Raw genomic sequence first — 20,152 nt, forward strand, 5'->3', positions numbered from 1 at the left:
CCAAGAGTATTTTTGGTATATTTTACTAAATTATTTTGTTATCGTGCTACAATTTTGTAGCCAGGGTGGCGCCTCCTAGTGCCTTTGCTCAATTTCATTTCTCTCCAGCGACTAGGTCAGGAATCGGAATACACTAGATGGTTCGCAAAAACCCCGGAAGTGCGAGTTCGGGCACCAGCCAATCAGTGAAGAGCCATATATTGTCAATGATTCCCGGAATAAAGAGAATGTTTTGTGCATTTTATCAAGGGGAAAGATGTTATTGTCCGTCTTCCTGTGGGGTTTGAGAAAAGCTTAATATACCAGTCAGCCCTGTTAGCAGAGCATTAAATATGTCATGACCAAATAGCAATGATTGGTTAAATAAAAAAGTACCCGCCTACCGTCGAGCGAACAAATTCTAATGCTGCGAGGTCAGACGGTTTCTACGAAGTGAAACCAGCTGATGAATCAGACTAACAATTTTGTTGCTTGTTAAGTGAAACTCTTTTGTTGTGTACATTTGACATTGTCACTGTTTTGAGGATTTGGGTTTCATATTAACGTTGCATAAAAAGTGGTTTAACAACTTGTAGAATCACAGTCATGATTTAGCCATTATTTTTATTGAACCATATTGATTTGAAATATATTGTATCGAACTGAAAGTGCACTGTATCGAGATATGTATCGTATCGGCAACTTCTTAATGATACCCAGCCGTATCCTCCAACTACTACTATTACCTCTACTGTTATTAAAATTTTTACTGGTAGGAGGAATGGACTTGGGAAATTTGAGTTCATAGACAGTTCAATAACACAACATGATTTTTAGTTTTCAATCAGTCCTAACCTACACATATTACATATTACTACCCTGAATACTTATACATACAAAAAGTTGAGATGTTTTGGCAAGAAAAAAAGAAAATAAAAGTCACATAAATTTCACAGGGGCCTATAGCTACTGCTACTGCTACTGCAATACTATAATACTTCTTCCTCACCATATCACCAACAGGCAATAATCTAACAGCATTCAGTTAGTTTTCACCACAGCTGGAGTGTCTTTGTCCTTGAAAAGAAAGCTTAAGATACTTGAGGACAGTCACCAAAGTAAATAAAACATAATGCAGTGATATGGTATGGGGCCTCAGATGTCGCCTGTGTGTCCTTGGACAAAACTTATACGCTGCATTAGGAGAGAAAAGCATTTCAAAGCGAGAAGGAGAGGACACAGGAAGGATTCGAGCGTATATTTTAGGATATGTCTTTGGTCGGACTGTTTGGTTTCTCCTCACGATATGCAGTTGGTGTGAATTTGACTTCTGTGACCTCAAAACAATCTAGCGTAGACATTAGCCAGCGTTTAGTTAAATCTTCTATAGCCAGTGAGGTCATGGAAAAGTGTGGATTTTGTATATGACTCTGTAATTCTGTTGAAGCGCACAATTTACTATATTATGAACAATGAATAGACCTAACATAAAGGTCTATTGTAAGTATGGGAAAATACCATATAGGACGGATTTGTGTGCCCATTGTAGCTTTGCATGATAATGAAATATTTATACATTTTTTTCCTATGGCTGTTAATAATGACTTATGAATTAAAAGCAGCTGTCGTGTCTTTCAGCGACATGGAGACAGATCAGAGGAACTTTTGATTTCAACAAAGCCCACAGTACACACTGATGAAATAAAATATGCATTACACAGGACAGGACCAAGCAATGTCTGCAGTTTTGATGTTGTAAAATGAAAAGTGTTAGCTTGGCTGTGATTAAAAAGAGACTGGGTTTATTTATCACAAAACATTAATTTTTCATCAGTTACATACAAATATAACACAGGATCTTTGGTGATGACGTTGTTGAGAAATTGAAATGCACATAAAATTTTTCATGTTTACACAAATGTTGTTTTCAGCTGGGCTCATGTCTTATTGAAAAGCACTGCGTCCCTGTTGCTCACTATGAATATGCACAGATATATGACAGGATTAGCAACAAAAATATATTTCACATACTGACTGAGGGCTGACTGACAAACCTTTACTCTAGCTTCCTCAATATGGGAAATTACTTTGATATGTGAATGGATCAGCACTGAAAACCTGCAATTTAGAACCTGGATTGTAGGTTTGGAGTTGTGTTATGCTTTAATTCAACAGAAAAATTGCAACATAATAATTTTAATGGCTCTATGCTCAGGCAAATACTCTTATACATAAGTCTGGTTCTTGTACAAAGGATGCAAAGTTGTTATTATTTAAATCATATTGTTCACCCTTGTACAAAACCACCTCTGGACTAATTATAAAAAAAGTTTGCAAAAACTGCAGGTGGCCAACAATGACACTTTACGGGTGCTTTTGAGTAGGCCACGATGGGCAAGTGTGACTAAGATGTTTGTTACTGCACGTGTGAACACTGTGCAAGCTGCACTTAGAATTTTAATGCACAGTTTTATCTGCAGGCTGAACAAATCGGACAATGAAATAATAATGTCTCACACAAATATGAGATTCAGTGCAATAAGAGATCAGTCTAATATGTGGAGACACTGGTATGGTTGTCTTTTAAAAACATAGGTGTTGTTTTGTAACGTCACTGTCGACTAAAGACAATATAAATCATGGCCAAGGGTTAGACGTTTAAAGGTCCTTTTTTTTTGCCGTGTTATAATGTTGTTACCTCATCAAAAACATACCTGGAGTTGTGTTTTGTTTCATTCACACATGTTTGAGTAACTCTTTATCATTAGTCTGTATACATCTCCTAAACTCAAAATGCTCTGTTCCATCTTGTGATGTCATGACGTGGTAGTTTTCAAGTTCACACCTTCTTTACCTTTAGTTCTGTAGAGATTGACAATTCCAGGGCTGAAATCATCCAGATGTTTCTAGTGAAGATGGATGTAGTTTAAAAAGACCGTAGTGCATTTCCTGTATTACCACATGACATGACATGAACAGTGTTTGTGTGTGTGTGTTTTAGTTTCAGAGAGAGACTCAGCTTAAATATGCAGAGTTTGTGTTAAACATGTGTGAATGAAACAAAACACAACTCCAGATATGTTTGTGGTGATGAAACAACATCATAGCATAGGTCAGAAAATAGCGTAATACAGGCCCTTTAATTACTACTATCAAATGTCTATAGACTGTAAACAAAGCAATGGGCTACTTCTAAACTTGCACTCCTTTATACTTCAACCTTCAGTCTAACTCTAACTTCAATACAGTCTGTCCTTCTTGAGTGTTGTTTGAATATGTAACATTCAAGAAGAAAGTCCGCAGACCGATTCCCTAAATGCTGTTGTGGTGGTGTAGAATTCCTGAAGCCCAGCTGGTGTGGCGTGGTGCATTGTTACCCTACACTTGTTCAGCTCTGGGGTCTTTGAGGGCTTTGAAGTGAGTGCTGACTGGGTGACTCCGAGCTGGGCCTGTTGCCGTATAGTTCAGATCAGGTTACCTCTCTTCACTTTACTGTCCCCTTAACCACTTCACCTACAGCACAGATCAGAGAAAAAAGGGGGTAGGATCACACCAAACCTCGCCCCCTATATGCGGCCAAAGAGGTCAGAGTTCAAAGGTCGCTCAGACGGGTGTAGCAGGGATAGTAGTGTTGTTATATATCAATTAAAGGGCACAAGGAGTGAGGTAACTGCCCCCCAGAGAGAAACAGGGTCGAGCTGGTGCACCTTAGACCTTAATTTATCCTTGTTGTTGGAGCTTCTGTGGGTTCAAGCTGGGTGCTGTCTGGCAGCAATATTAGGCAATTACAAAGTTCCCCAAACAGTCGTGGAATGGAACAAAGTAAAAGTAGTATTGTACTTAAGTATAAATTTGAGGTATCTGTACTTTACTCAAGTAGATTTTAAAATTTATATTTTTACTTTTACTTCACTATATTTGAGAGCAGGTATCTATACTTTCTCTACATTTTTAACTGGACCTAAAAGTAATTTTTTTTTTTTTGTTTTTGTTTTTTTAATTACAATTTGAGACCTGCTGAAAAGGCTGAGGTTTTATTTGTAATGCATTTCCAACTGGAGCAAACAAAAATACAAATAAACACAGCTAAGAAAACCCATCGATTCAGTTGTTTCTGTTGAACAAAATTCAGCTCAAATCTGTATCAAAATACTACTACATTTGAAGCTTTATTTGACCTCAAACTCTTTACAAAGTATTTTAACTTTTTACTATTTCAGTACATTTTTAAACTGGTACTTTATTACTTTTACTCAAGTAGAGTTTTTTTTTTTTTGCTCTGGTATTTGTACCTATAGTAACAAAATTGAGAACTTCATCCCCAATTAACAACAAGTTCTAAGTTAAATTCCTGTAAAATACAATTATAAATGTACAATACAATTTGCACATTAAATCAGATGCCCTTCCTTCCCCGAGTCAGTTTTATTTTTATGTATTTATCATCAGATTGCAACCTCCAAAAATAGCGCAGACTCTGACTATATTTAGTGACATTTTTCCATCCAAATTAATCACAACAAAACTCCAAGTTGCTCAAAAATGTAAAGGGTAATATCCCCAACTTTTAATTGTCTTTCAGAAAATCATGGAGCTAACCACTCTACTACTCTTAAGTTCTATGATGTAATGTCCACAAATAGTCTGAAAGCCTCATGTAGTTATGCCCCATGTCTCCTACCATCACAGAGGAGGATAACATTGACTTTGGCTGAGTGAAAGTGTATTCTCTGGAAGTGGATAAGACACAGATACATAGACACCTGGCTCTGATTTGAAAGCCCATGTGTTAAAGCAGTGCACACCATCACACTTCTTTGTTTTACATTTAGTCCAGACTAAATATTGTCGGACATAAAAGGATACACTATCAACACACACTCCACTACTGGCACAGACTCACTACGGCTCCGTGGTGTCATCCAAAAACAGGTGTCAGAATATGGGCTATGTTATGTGTAAATCCAATTGTAAGCAAATGGCTCATAAAATTATCAGGTATACACATAGGCTGTGGATATATAAATGGACATAGCTTACCTGCTTGCCGACGCATTTTAAATAGGAAGTGAAAATGGGCGTGCTTCTGGCTCCATCGACTCCAATTCACTTTGTATTGATAAAATGTTGCCCCTCTCTTTTTAACTGCTCCAAATTCGCCCATAACTGTCTGCCTCGATGAGCTTCATTTGACTGGAGCTGAATGCTATGGGTATACAGTCTATATTAGGCAATATTTTCCCCAACCTATTTTTTTCCCCACAGTTTATATGGTATAGAGAAATATAAGAAGCACTCAGACCTCCACTATGGTTTTGGCCTTATCTTGCAAATGTAAATATGTGCTACTCTTGGACGAGATCAAAGCTGTGCAGTCCTTATGCCTGGTAATAAAAGCGCATACTTCTGTTTTAGAATGTCTTATGCCTGGAATTAATATAATCCAATTTGAATCCAGACCAAAGATTTTTTAATGCCTCTTCCATATCTCCATAACTAACTAACTTTTACAGAGAATGGCGTTAAATTTCATTATTTAGTGAGTTACTAGGCTAATAAACAGAGGTGGGAACTTGAATGTTATGACTTGGACTCAAGTCAGACTTGAGTCACTATTTTTAGGACTTGGGACTTGACTCGGACTTGAGCCCTGTGACTTGAGAATACTTGAAAAGCACTTTTAAATCTGAATTCTTTTTATTCTGACCATAATGATTCAGAAGATCTTGTCAAGACATTTAAAAATGAAAAATTAACTAAAGTAATTTCTACAACTCTTATATACTCTATAAATACACCATGACTTTTTAAGTACAATTTAGTTTAAAATTCATATAAATTGCAAAAATCTAAGATATATTTGGTATTTTGGTTTGAAGACTTGAAATGGCTTGAAGCTCAAAGCAGATGACTTCAACTTGACTTAGACTTATGGACCAGTGACTCAAGACTCAAGACTCGACTTGGACTTTCCTGTATTTGACTTGGGACTTGACTCAGACTTGCGGTCAAAGACTTGAGACTTACTTAAGACTTGCAAAACAACGACTTGGTCCCACCTCTGCTAATAAATGAACCAATCAAACTAAAGAACTGACCATCTGAATGTGTTTCAAATTTGTATTTAAAGGTCTTATATTACACCAAATTGACTCTTGTGAGCTTTAAGCCATGTTATAATGTTGCAACCGCCTCGAAAACATGCCCGGAGTTGCGTTCTGTTTCATTCACTCTTGTTTAAGTAGCTTTTTATTATTAGTCTGTCTACATCTCCAAAAGTCAAAATGCTTTTTTCTACCTTGTGATATCATGAAGCGGTAGTTTTCAGGTTAGCAGCTACCTTTTGCCTTGTAGAGATAGGGGCACTTGTTCCTGTATTACCACATGACATCACAAGTGTTTTCTGTTTGACAAAAGAACCCTAAATATGCAGGGTTTGTGTGTTAAAAGTGTGAATGAAACAAAACACAACTCCTGGCATGTTCGTGATGAGGAAACAACTTTATAACACAGATCAGAAAATAGTGTAATATGGGCCCTTTAAAAGAGAACTCTACCTCATTTATTTTCTAACCAATTTTTCCTGCTAGCCTTTTATTTAGACTCAATGTTTTCTTGCATCACAAATACTGCTTAGAGTTACTTGTATTTCCAAACCCGAACCGCTGGTGTTTAACTGTGCCCACTGTCTTATCAAACTGACTGTCAGCAGCTGCATTACTCACGTTGCCAGATCTGTTCTTTCTTCAGCCTTGTGTTGTGTCAGGCCAATGTCATCAACTCTTTTTGGCACGTCATCGCGTCATTCCCTCCACTACTAATTCAAAACCTCATTAAACTCTTGGGTAAAAGTGGGTGAAAGATATGAAAAGTCTTGGTACGCGCCGCTATTTTAGTCCCCTTAACTTGATTGGTGGTTGCGTTTGACTTGTTATTGTTGGACCAACCAGGAGCTCGGCTGATGAATGAGGTGCCGTTGAGCAAGGCATGACAGAAGAGACTAAACAGAAACTTTGTGCCTGGATTTTTCCTCATGTCTTATAGCTTTATCTAAATGCCAAAGATCTTCCAGGGCATAATTAATCACTTTTTTTTTTTTACTTCTTCTATGTATGGGCGTCAGTGTAACTCTATGGTACAGTCTAATTTTGTGATTTTTTAAAATAATTCTCAGACTTCATTGAAGGTTTGAGTTAGTATGGGCGATACAAATTTTTTTAAATATATATATTTTTTAAATCGTGTGGTGGAAAAACATCCTATGCTACGCAATTTTATTTTTAGTATAACTATTTTTTACGCCATTCTTGCTGCTGCTACTTCTCCAAAATTCTAAAATTTAATTTCCAGATTGTTACCAGGCAAATATATAAATGCTGAATTCTTGTGTATGATGAAATTTTTAAAAATCTGAAATATTTGCTTGAAAATTCTTGACCCTCATTTTTTTGGAACAGGGGTCAAAAGGTTATTTGGAACTGGCAGCTGGTCAGAAACACCTCATATATTCTCCTTTCGTAAATTTCAAACAAGCCATACTGACTCAGCCTTTTAAGATAATACATTGTAAATATTTTAAGATATGATACCAAAGCTATTTTACAATAACAACTAATCCATCTGCTCTTGTTTAGCTTGTCAATCTCGGATGTTCTTTGGAAACTTTGCTCACCCAGCTGTAAACTCCAAACCCCTCACACTTTACAATGCACATGGCCCAAGATTACTCAGAGTGAAATAGAGACTCCAGCCTTCTTAGCTCGTCATTAATTCCTGTGTTCTGGCTGAGAGCACCTGCTGTGTCTGCCAGCCTCGAAACCTTAAACACTTCACATGAGCCCTATGTGAATGTATGTGTGGGGTTGTGTTTCCATTAAGGTCCTATGTGTGAGAGAAGCCATCATTCAGTTTCCCCTTACATTGTTTTACTCCCTCTCGCACTTGGGCATTCATTCATTCAGAAAAAACTACACTACACACAACAGCCATTTACACATGCTGCCCCATTCGTTTCAATGACTGTCATATACGCACAATGACGCCAATGTTTTTAGCTGTTTTGTCCATTTATCATCATTCATTGTTTATTTGCCCGGACAGCCGAAGCCAAAGCACATGATCTATGAGTTTGCCCGCTGTGTTGAATTCACAAAAGAATGACCACGCTCTCTTCTCTCCTCTCCCCTCTCATTGCTTTCTCCCAGTGGAGGGAAAATGTAAGATAGACTCAAACTGGTATACTCTTCTCTCATGTCTATACTGTCCATAGATGCTTCTTTTTCCTTGTTTTTTTTTTTTTTTTTTTTTTATGTTTTATGTTTAGTCCATTCAGCACGTTTCCGTAGAAGTAGAAATTGTGATGCAAATAACCAACTCCGCAGCTTGAAAATCTTCACTTTGTAGATAAATAAAACTTCGTAGTAAGGGGTGGAAAACAACACAAGGAGATCTCACTAATATTTATTCACAATTATGCTTGCCTGCATGCAAATCTAAACCAAATGAGCCAGTAAATCACACTTTATGAGCGTTTTCACAGTTGGGCAAATTGCTGCAAAAATGGCAGCAAACAAATTAAATCACACTTTATGAGCGTTTTCACAGTTGGGCAAATTGGAAAAAAAATCTGGCAAAGGCAACAAATTTACTTTTAATTAATTTGGGTGTTTCACAATGAGATCTGGTAGTGTGATTTTTCACCCTTAGTGTTTGTTAGATGCTTAGTATTCAGCTAGTGTTAGAGTCTAAATAATTTATTTGTAAATGCTTACAGGCTGGAAATAACTTTTTTTTTTTCTTCATTCTATCTCCCCCTTCTCCCTTATCTCCTTCCCTTCCACATTCTCACTAACCCAAATATTTCAAACTCTACAACCTTCTGTACCTTTCTATCAACTTTATCTTGCTCTGCCTGCCCTTGTGCCTCCTTGCCTCGCTTCCTTTATCCTCTTTCCTTTCCGTCCTTCTGTCCTTTCTCTATTTTCAGTGGGAAGAGATCAGTGGTGTGGACGAGCACTACACCCCTATCCGGACCTTCCAGGTTTGCAACGTTATGGAGTACAGCCAAAACAACTGGCTTCGAACCAACTGGATCCCTCGCCAGTCGGCCCAGAAAATCTATGTAGAGCTCAAGTTTACACTAAGAGACTGTAACTCCATCCCTCTGGTCCTGGGCACCTGCAAAGAGACCTTCAATCTCCTTTATCTGGAGGCGGACGATGACCAGGGCAGCCATTTTAGGGAGCACCAGTTCTCTAAGATTGACACAATAGCTGCGGATGAGAGTTTTACACAGATGGACTTGGGCGACCGCATTTTAAAACTCAACACTGAAGTTCGTGAAGTTGGACCCTTGTCGAAAAAGGGCTTCTACCTTGCTTTCCAAGATGTGGGTGCTTGTGTCGCCCTAGTTTCTGTACGCGTCTACTTCAAGAAATGCCCGAACACTGTAAAAAACTTGGCAGTGTTTCCTGATACAGTTCCAATGGACTCCCAATCTCTGGTGGAGGTCAAAGGGTCATGCGTCAATCACTCCAAAGAGGAAGAGCCGCCGCGAATGTACTGCAGCACCGAGGGGGAGTGGCTCGTACCGATCGGGAAGTGTCTCTGTAACCCGGGATACGAAGAGAGAAGCAGCACCTGCCAAAGTAAGTCCCTCCAATCTTTTTCCAGTTCATTACATTTGTGTCTAATGCATCTTCTGAGCTCTCATCTTGGAAATACCCTTGATTGAATTCCCATGCATGATTTGATGAAGCGACTCTGCTACTTCATAGACATCAGTCCAGAAGTACCCAGTCATTACCTATAGCTTTGTGTGTCCATATGTTTGTCCGGATGAATTCCCTTGTAGGTCTGATGCGTTATCCAGCAGTTCTTTGAGCTACAGCAAGCATCGCTCAGCAAAACCTCTCCATGTCACCTCATTAGCTATATGGAAAGATCATAGTCAAAAGAAGCTACGACAGGACTGATAGAGAAGAAGAAAGAAGAGGGGTGGAGTGAGTAATGATTGGCGCAATAGTTGTGGTTCTGGTTGTGGGCATGTGTGGAGCCAGGAAGTGTCTGGAGATAGTGCAACATTCGTAAAAGTCATATTTTCTTGCTTATTTTGTTGCTCATGCCTTATAGCCGAGGTTAGCTGAGGTGACAGTGAGGAGTCGTCATAATGATTTTAACAGTCTTTTGATTGTCCTTCATCCTCTTTGCTTCGTTACAGAACATTAAGCAAATGATGTCCCTCTGGTTATGCTTTTATCCTCATTATATTAAACAGCCAATAGGGTCAAAGGTTAACATAGCCGAGCGAGCTTTTCATCTTTCAAAATAAGAACCACTTTGTTAAAAACTCTCAGAGGAATGACAAACTTTAATTAAAACTGGCTAGCATAGCATTAATTACAGCTTTGGTTTTACACTGCGCTCATGCCTTAAAGTTAGTTTCAAAATAGGTCATATCATAGACTATATGTTTTACAAAAGTACACATGGTGATAACTGTTAGTATTGGGGTGTGCAGAGACATTAATAGCAAGAAAATGAACTGTCTTGCCTAATGACACACACATAGTATGTGCTGGCAGCAGTGGAATCAAACCTGAGGCAAACTTGTCATCATTCAGTGCGATTAGTGTTGCTTTGAGGAGATATATAGAGTACAACAGACATTCATTGTGGCGGCTAGTTGACAATCCTCTGACTTGATAAAATACTCTGCCTTTAGCTTTGTTTGGCCTATTCTTGCTGTTCCCTAAAGCTTTCCTCTCCTGAGTCATGTCTAGTGTTAATTAAAGATCAAAGCCAGTGTCCCAGGTCAAGCCCCTGCTGAGGGCCAAGGAAAGCAGCTTTTTCTGAGTATGTGGGCTCCATGTTGTATAGGCCTGCCTCAGCTGTGTGGAAATATATATATATATATATATATATATATATATATATATATATATATATATATATATATATATATATATATATATATATATATATAATATATATATAGTATATATTCACACACTGAATTTATCTGCAGTTAAACTTAAATTCTGTTAAAATAATAATAATAATAAAAAAAAGATTTTGTTACAATGTGTAAATTTGCTACTGAAATAATAAATATTAGGAAAACATGCAACACACTTATTGATATATGTATATAACATAAAAAGTATAAGGACCATTTATTATTTAGGCTATTGGTTCTTTTTATTTCTGATAATTTAAGTGAAATCTTCAGACACAGTGTAGTGTGTGTCAGCTCCTGCCCCCAATGACCCAGTCTCTTTCCTCTTCCTGTCTTTGTGACTTGTGTGAATGTTTGGATGTATTTGACAATCTCTTATTAGTTTCTGAGAGGTCTAATGGACTCTAATAAGGTCTTGTGTTACCCTGTAGTGGGACAGCTGCACCAACAGGCCCCTGTGCGCTGGCATCAGGGGCCCCTCTGCAGGCTCACTGTGCAGCCCTGTGGTGTTAACAGATAGATGGTGCCCGGCCTAGGTCACATCGTAGCTGAAGAAGGCAAGAAGCTGGAAACATATTTACAGTGTGAATCCAGCTGACAACATCCCCCTCAGTCCCATCAGTAGTTCAGCTCAGCTGTTGTCAATGGGAATGAAAATTGTCCAGTCTAGACACGGTTTATTTTTGGAACGATTAATTAGCCTGACCTCCTGAAGGGCTCCTCAGTGTACCATAAACCTTTTTAAATTGTTGTTTAGAGCTGTGCCAGGATGGGCAATGAATTCTGACGAGAAGATGAGTCTGTGAAACATATAACCTTAGCTTAGAAGGATTTTTAAAATTTGAATTTTCTTATTGACACAGATTGTGCAGGTTTGATTCAGTTCATAGTTGATTTCACAGCAGTTTGATGTGTGCAAACATTCAGTTTACTTCTGGCCTCATTCCTTTGTACTTCCAATGGTGCTTATCAGAGGAAGAGGGAACAGGAGCGCTTGGTATTGTTTATACAGGACATAGAGTGTTGAATGGCTTGAAGAGTGTGCCCTGTATTAGACTGTCATTATCCTCCTGCTGTGTAGGATGTGTGTGTGTGGAGTCAGATATGTTTGTGAAAGCAAGGATGTTTTTTCAGTGGCGCCGCCGACTGAACACATGAAATGTGTCTGGCCTCAGCAATGGGACAAATGGCATCTGCAGTCATGGCTGCTGTGTTGAGTGTGTTACATAGTGTTGCATAGGCTCTGTGTACATTACAGGAGACATATTTTGATATTTCATCATCCTTATCAGTGCGTCAGATGTCATCAGATCTTTGTCATGGACAAAATAGTTTGAGTGGAAGTGCAGTTTTGTTCCTGAATGGACGTGTCTGTCTTCGTGTGGATTACTGTATGTGTTCTGGCCGTCCTCAGCCTCTCACAAAGACGCACAGTCCCATCTCATCGCACTAAGTCACTCTTTCATCTGTCATTAGAACGGACTGCAGCAGGTGAAGCAGCTCCTATCTGTGATCAGTGTGAAATTCCTGCTTCACTAATTTGATCCTACAAAAGCAAGCTGATGTCTATTGGGTTTCGCTGTGTGCTCTGCCATTGCCAGCAGCTGTTCTTTTGTTTCATTGAGGAAAGACGCAGGTTTGCATTCTTGCAGGATTTATCAAGATACTCAATCCCCCAAGTTACCAAGGCCATAATGCTTAGAACAATGATGCTAAAGCTATGTTGGAAGTGCCAGACCCATAAACGCAAAGGTGCTACCCAGATCTATCACAGTTTGAAATACATTTTGTACATCTGAGTTTTAGTGTTATACATGCCTCTTACCCTTAACCTAAAGACTACATATGTAAGGACTTCTGTTCTGTCTTCTGTACTTCTCTGTCCCAGAACACCAGTACACACCAGTGTCCAATATTAGTTGACAGTTCTAAGTGTCCAGTATTACATGTTTCTAAAACTCTTATCTAAGTGATTTAAGCAAGTCACAGATCACAATGACTTTTGTATCCTTTTCTGTCTTAATAATAACACAGTATTTAGCTCTTGGTGCTGTAAATCTCAGATCCAATTCATCAAAATGAAATCAGCACAAAGTTAAGCCTTATCATGTTCAAAGCTTTGATGCAAAATGATATATTTGGAAGGACATCGTGTCAAAGAACCTATTCAAATGATTCACAGATGTGACCCCTGAATGAAAAGAATTACCCTAAAGCAACATTCTTTTGCTTAAACAAGTTCAAGTTATTCTGACAGTGTAAAAATGACTGGTTTGCTTATACTAGACTTGTGACATATTCTATCCTCAGTTTTGTGGGGTTTCTCACATTTTTTGCCAGACAGTTGGGGTTGGATGTTGTGGATTCATTGAAGTCTTGGCCTGGCTCTTGCCCCTTGGAAGTGCTCTGTTTGTCCTGGCATCATTATATAACTGGCCACTAAAGCCTTTCCATCTCACAACACAGAGAAGCCAATGAACACACTTAAATGCAATGTCCCACATCTCCTCAATGGCATTCCTCAAGTAGCAGTTTTTGGCTTTAAAAGTTTATTGAGCATCATTTCAGTTTTTGCTAATTATTTCTGCAAAGCCCCTTGAGATGGGCCAACTTGTTTCGAGGGGGTCCTCCAAATAACAACAACAAGAAAGATAGATACAGCAGAGCAGACAGTAGGCTACAGAAATTCAAAATAAAACTGAAAAAAAAAAAAAAAAGAAAATCCACAAAACCACACACACAAACTCACTCACACATATTCCAATTTATTTTTTTAACTCACGAGACAACCAAAATGATCTGATCTTCTGTTACTGTTAAAGATATTCAGGCTAAGTGGGGTTAATGCATTTAAAGATGAATAATAGCCAGTGAAGTTGACGTTGGGAGGACAGAGCGAGCCGGGACAGTTGGTGGTACATCAGACAGTGGTGAGTTCTGAAAGGACAGAGAGAATCAGTTGTGGCATTTTGATAAGTTGTATCACTGTATTCTAAGAAGGATGAATTACTTGTGAGATAATCTTTTCCCTGACAGAGAAGTTAAAACAATGTATTGATTTGTAAAGTAATGGTTATTGAATGAGAGTGAGGAGTCAATCCATAAACCAAGATATCTAAACTGTTCAGCAGTTATAAATGGTGATGAATCAATAAATCTTAGATGTATTTCATGGAACGGACTTGGATTTATGTAACCAAACAACAGTGAAATACTACATTCACTTTCATTCATTCTGTTGTTCCGATTCCTTCTGTGTGTGATCGATCGTCTTTATGAAATCAACTTAAATCATACGTTAAAACTATATAAAAGTCCTTTGCATTTACATTTTCTTTTGTTGACTTGAATTGAATCTGACTTAATTTTAAGTCAAAAACTAGCACAATATTTGTTTTGTTCTTACAATTATATTTTGAATAAACACAGCGATTATCCAAATCGTCTTGACACCCCAACTGCATATAAGCTTGTTTATTTTGTTCTGTTTTCAGGAAAAAGCTGCCTGTTTTCACTATTTTCACACACTAGCAACAGGAGCAAAAGTATAATAGACAATAACAACCCTAGTTTTGCAGCTTTCATTCAGGGAAATTGCTAAGAATTGTAATTTTGCTGCCACTCCACTCAGCTTTGTTTGTTTGGGTCAAATGTAGGGTTAAACTGTACGCAGCTTTGTCGGGGGCTAGTGCTCATCTTATTGCATCAGGGCTGTCCTCTCCCTTGTCACTTTCCTTTAGTGAAGAGGCGCTCTCTGTTGCAACATTTTGGCTGTGGGCTTTCTGGCACTTAGCCTTTTTGTAGCATACACCCAGCGCGAAGGCCTGGAAAATAAGGGGTCAGGCCTGGAGCGAGAGCTGCACTGAGACATGTCTTGTATCATAATGTTAACACTGTATTGTGCCGCTTGATTTTTGTACATCCGGGGAATCTTTTCACTTAAGCATCCAGCGCCACAGGTTATGAATGTTGCAGAGTGATTAGAAAGAAGCAATGTTCTGTTTGTTGTTTGTTGTTTTGAGTGAACATTGAGTGCTTGTGGAAATTTCATATATTTCATATATAAATATACTATGACTTTATAAGTACAATTTATCTTAAAACTCATATACGCTATATTTGGTACTTTGGTTTAAAAACTTGAAATGACTTGAAGCTCAAAGCAAACGACTTGGACTTGAGTTGGACTTATCAGCCAGTGACTTGAGACTCGACTTGGACTTGCCTGTATTTGACTTGGGACTTGACTTAGATTTGAGGTCAAAAACTTGAGACTTACTTGAAATTTGCAAAACAATGATTTGGTTCCACCTCTGTTCTTAGAGGGTGTGAACTTTTGAAAGGAGCGGGTTGTTGATGGGAAAGAAACTTGACCTAAGTTGAGTAATATCTGTCTATACTGTAATGATTAATTGATTACTATATCTAAAAATAATTATAATACTCATTAAAATTCATATTGTCATTGAAAATATTGCATGCAATCTGGTTATAATAAAATAATTCTCAATCCAATACAAAAATATTTCTCAATTTTGTTTATAATTCCTGCTTTTTTACACATCTGCTGTCTACACAATATGGATTCTTGAGTCTGGATTCCATGGTGCCTTGTGTTGACGTACAATGATCTTCAATAACCTTGATATAAACGAAACAGGAAAGCTACAAAGCTCATTAGCACATGTTGGGAAGCCTCGAAGCAATCTCACATCACAACAGCAGTGGAGAGGAAAACACGAAGAAGTGAAAGAGGATATTGGATAATAAGAGATGCCAGTTCAAAGGCAGTCTGTCTGTAAGTCTGCAATGAATATGTATAAACAATAATAGAGAACAATACTGAGGCTACTTGTGACTCGCGCTGTGTTGAGAAAGCCTTTCCAAGTGTCCAAGAATATGCCAAGAACTGCCAGCTCACAGGGGGATGCTGCGTAGTTTGTTCATTCTGGCTATCACTGGCTGTTTACTTTTGTCTTTATAGTCTTTTCAGTAGACGCTGGAGGCCTGTTGAGCTATGGCACTGGTACTCTGGGGACATCAAAGCTTCTGGTAACCACAGGCAAAAGAATTCAACTCAGCGCACTCACAAAACCAGCTATAGAGAGGAAGAGAGGGACTCAAAGCAAGTATGTAATATAGGCACCAGTAAATATGTGGCTTGGCAAGTAGTGATTAGGAAATTGATTGTTCTTCTATAATGGTCCTTCATTTGACCAGTAAAGTCTTATAAACTGTGCAGTGATGTGCATAATGATTTGGTATTTGTTTTACATTGGATGCCCTCCATGATGCAAGAATTCTTTGTTTGTGGTTCAGACATGTGAAGTAAACATTAAGTTTGTATTTAGTTTCAAAAGGTGGGGTTGTTTTATTTCTCTAAAATAACTTGGAAAACATAGATTCTGAAAGTAGGTTTGCATCTCCACAGATCTGGCCTGCTTGTCTCCATGGAGATACTTTTAAAGGTTCGATATTATGCAATTTTCTGATCTGTAATGTTGTTTCCTCATCAAAAATATTCCTGGACACACAAACCTTGCAAATTTAGGCTGAGTTCTTCTCTAAAACAAAAAACAGTCTGGTTTACAGGAAGTTCTCCACTGTGTTTTTAAACTCCATAAACCTTCATTAGAATAACCTTCATAATTTCAGGCCTGGAATTTCCAATTTCTACATAACAAAAGGTAAAAAGTAACTGTTAACTTGAAAAATACCAAAATACCAGTATATGACATCTAGGGGTGTAATGATATCCAAGTCTCACGATACGATATCATCACGGTATGAACCTTACGGAACGATATTTCTTGCGATATCGTGGAAAAGCTCACGATATGGTGGGGAGGCTCACAATTAGGGATGTAACAATATCCAAATCTCAACAATGTTTTCATGTTATACATTTCACGGTACAATATTTATTGCGATAGTTTGTGGAGGTTAATGTGCTTCTTTTTCCTCTTAAAATGCCTTGACAAGACTTAATCCAAAGAACTAAGACTTAAAAGTGCTTACTTACAATTCAATATATTGTGATGGTCCACAATATTATTGTGAGAACTTTGACGACACGATATCACGTTATTGTTACATCCTTAATGACATCACAACAACAGAGCATTTTGAGCTTTGGAAACAGGGACAGACTAATAATAAAGGATTACTCAAACATGTGAATGAAACAAAACACAACTCCAGGTTTGTTTTTGAGGTGGTAACATCATAACATGGATAAAAGCTCACAAGAATACATTTTGTGTAATACAGGACCTTTAATGTAGACCTAACAACCAAATTAAATGATCACAATCTTTATTATATGAAAGTATCAGAGACAATATGTGCATGTAATCCTGTATCTTATCGTATCTGCCCATGATATAACCTCTTAAAGACGCATAAGGCAGTAGTTGTCAGAGTCCCTGTTATCTGCTCCTGTTAGATACTTGTGTGAGATACTTGAGAGTATAGAGACATAGTGAGTGTGTGTCAGAGCCATCATCTCATTGTATCCGCGATGTGTTCAGTGAGCAGAGACCTCACCGTGTCATTTCGGTGTGAAAACCCCGAGCGGAACAATATAACTGTCCATCTCCTCTCTGCTGTAGCCTGATGGAGTCTGGCTTCAAAACACGCAGACAGGAGAAACTAAAGGTGTCTGTTCCAGTGTGGAGTTTAATGACAGCAATGAACAGGGAGCAGTGTGTGTGCAGGTGATAATACAGGAATGGATTTTAGATTGCAACTCTTACTGTCTCATTAACTTATTAATGTCTTAAATTATATTATTACACACTACTAAAAGTTTTATACAGGTTACAAATTTGGTAACATTTTATAATAACTACACTTCAGTTAGACTTAAAGGTTCATCACAATGTTTCTGGTGGAGGGTCCGTCACCTGCTTGTCTTCATAGCGATGTCGTTGTGTGGCCTAGAATGTTCCATGGTAGAGATTAAAGCTATCTATCTCAAGGGAGACAACTATAGACTATATTACAGCTCGGATCTACCTATTCACTAGGGTTAGGTATCATTAAGAAGTTGCCAATACGATACATACCTCGATACAGTGCACTTTCGATTCAATACGATATATTTTAAATTGATTCAATATGGTTTAATAAAAATAAAGGCTAAATTATGGTAGCGATGTTAAAAGTCTTTGTTAAACCACTTATTGTGCAAAGTTAATATGAAACACAAACATTTCAATGCTCAAAACTGTGAAAATGTTAAATGTGTTGTATAAATGAGTCTCCTTCCTCTGAAAAACCAACAAAACTGTAGCGCCAAAACAATAGAATTGAGTAAGATATACCAAAAAAAAAAAAAAAACTCTTGGCAATATATCGATACAAAAGTCCCCGATATCGATACTGTATCATCACATTAAATGATACGATATATCAATATTTCAATATTTTTGCACACCCCTACTATTTACAGAGATAATTATTGTATTTTTTTATCAATAGAAACATCCATACTGAACAAATGTGTTTAATGTCATACCATGGAACATTCTGGCAAAACAATAACATTTCCATGGAAACAAGCAGGTGAGGGAATCCCCGAGAAGAAAAGTTGCACAATGCACCTTTAATAAAGCATGAGCAAATGCTTAATTTATAGTGAAAACATTGTTCACTATGAACACATGACTCAGAATAAGTAACTTTTAAAACCAGAAAAGCCTGAATCATTCTTACTTCTTAACTCTTAACTTTTTTTTTTTTTAATTAAGTTTTTTGGTCAGACTCTATAAAGGCAAATTAAGATGCAGCTATGTTATGTTAAGTTATTAAGTGCTGTTTGGTAATTGGTAAACATTGCAAGGCCCACTGCTCCTGAAGAATGGCTCAAATGCAGAGAACAACTTCTCTACGGGGACAAAAAATAAACTGACTGAAGAACCACTACAGTACAGAAGATGCTCTCACAAGCACATCATTCTTTGAGATATCCCTTTTAAATGTATTTAAATCTACTGTACTTTAAAGCAGGGTCACTTGTCCACAGAGCTGACTGTAACTTGACATGGCATAACCTGCTTGTCTTCACGGAGAGAGAAAAGTTAAACTGTGGAACATTCCAGGCAAAGAATTATCTCCACGGAGTCAAGCGAGACCAGAAAAGTTACATATTGCCCATTTACAACTGAATTAGACCTACTTTAATAAGCTAAATGGCATCTTAGTTGTAAACTCAAATAAAAATAAACTGTCGACACATCTGTAGTGATCCATGATTTCCAGCTCCATGCATCTCTGACTCTCCCACAGAAAAGGTCCCTCCTCTCATTTACTGGAGAGGGCGGCTGACATTTTACTTTGAGCTGCGTCGCTTGACTTAGTACTAGTGTCATTTAGAGTGACACAGTCTATGGTGTGTGAATATGAGGGGGAGGGGTCATTTGGTTGGGGTGGGGGGGGGCTACAGTTCTGAATGCAAATTTGGTGTGTCTTGATTAGAGATAGTCAGGCCTCAGTGCTCAGGCCTTTAGCTGAATGCCAACACAGCTGAGCAATGCGGCAGATCCAGGCGTTATTGGACCACCTCAAGATTTTCTGTTTTGTTAGTGTTGTTGACAAAGGAGATTTAGATTAACTGCGTTTGTTATTAAAGTGTTCAACTCTCTTCTGTTCTCATTTATAAGAAGAAAACAACTTACTGACCATGGATGTAATGTATTTAAAGGGCCTGTATTAAGAGATTTTTTCATTTATGTTATACAGTGGTCCCTCGTTTTTCATGGGGGTTACATTCTAAAAATAACCTGCAATAGACGAAATCCACAAAGTAGTCAACCTTATATTTTACAGTTATTATATCTGTTTTAAGGCTGTAAAGCCCTTCACCACACACTTCATACACTTTTCTCAGACAGGACAGACAGACCTTTTTGCATCCTTCTTAAAACTTATTGCTGCTGTTGTTTTCCTCCTTCTTTATGTAACAAACCGAAGATTCATTTATTCCATAATGGAGCCCTACAGTCGTGTAACTTCTCCCTTCCTTCAGCATGTCCAGAAGTTCAAATTTTGTGTGATGGTTTGCATCTTCCTCTGCCTTTTGGGTGCGACCACAGGAGCCTTTGTTGGTGTAGAACGTTCCGTCGTCATTGTGGGTTTTTGTTGGGGAGAAAACTTGCAAACAAACTGCACTTCAGTATCACAATGGAAGAGATTGAACATTTATGTAAATTTGGC

At 37.9% G+C, this 20,152-nt stretch overlaps 1 protein-coding gene across 2 annotated transcripts in view; it reads left to right on the forward strand.

Moving 5' to 3' along the window:
* epha3 (eph receptor A3) overlaps positions 1 to 20,152 on the forward strand; it is a 129,607-nt gene that overhangs the window by 14,315 nt on the left and 95,140 nt on the right. The window contains exons 3-4 of one of the 2 annotated variants that reach the window (XM_020920413.2): positions 8,184 to 8,195; positions 8,966 to 9,626. In XM_020920413.2, coding sequence (XP_020776072.1) covers positions 8,184 to 8,195; positions 8,966 to 9,626 — 673 coding nt within the window. The remainder of the gene's footprint in view (positions 1 to 8,183; positions 8,196 to 8,965; positions 9,627 to 20,152) is intronic. The other variant, XM_055150323.1, reaches the window with a different exon arrangement.

This window comes from Boleophthalmus pectinirostris, unplaced genomic scaffold, assembly GCF_026225935.1.
Source record: "Boleophthalmus pectinirostris isolate CB_2022bp ecotype Guang Dong unplaced genomic scaffold, ASM2622593v1 HiC_scaffold_1, whole genome shotgun sequence".
Taxonomy (NCBI): Eukaryota; Metazoa; Chordata; class Actinopteri; order Gobiiformes; family Gobiidae; genus Boleophthalmus; species Boleophthalmus pectinirostris.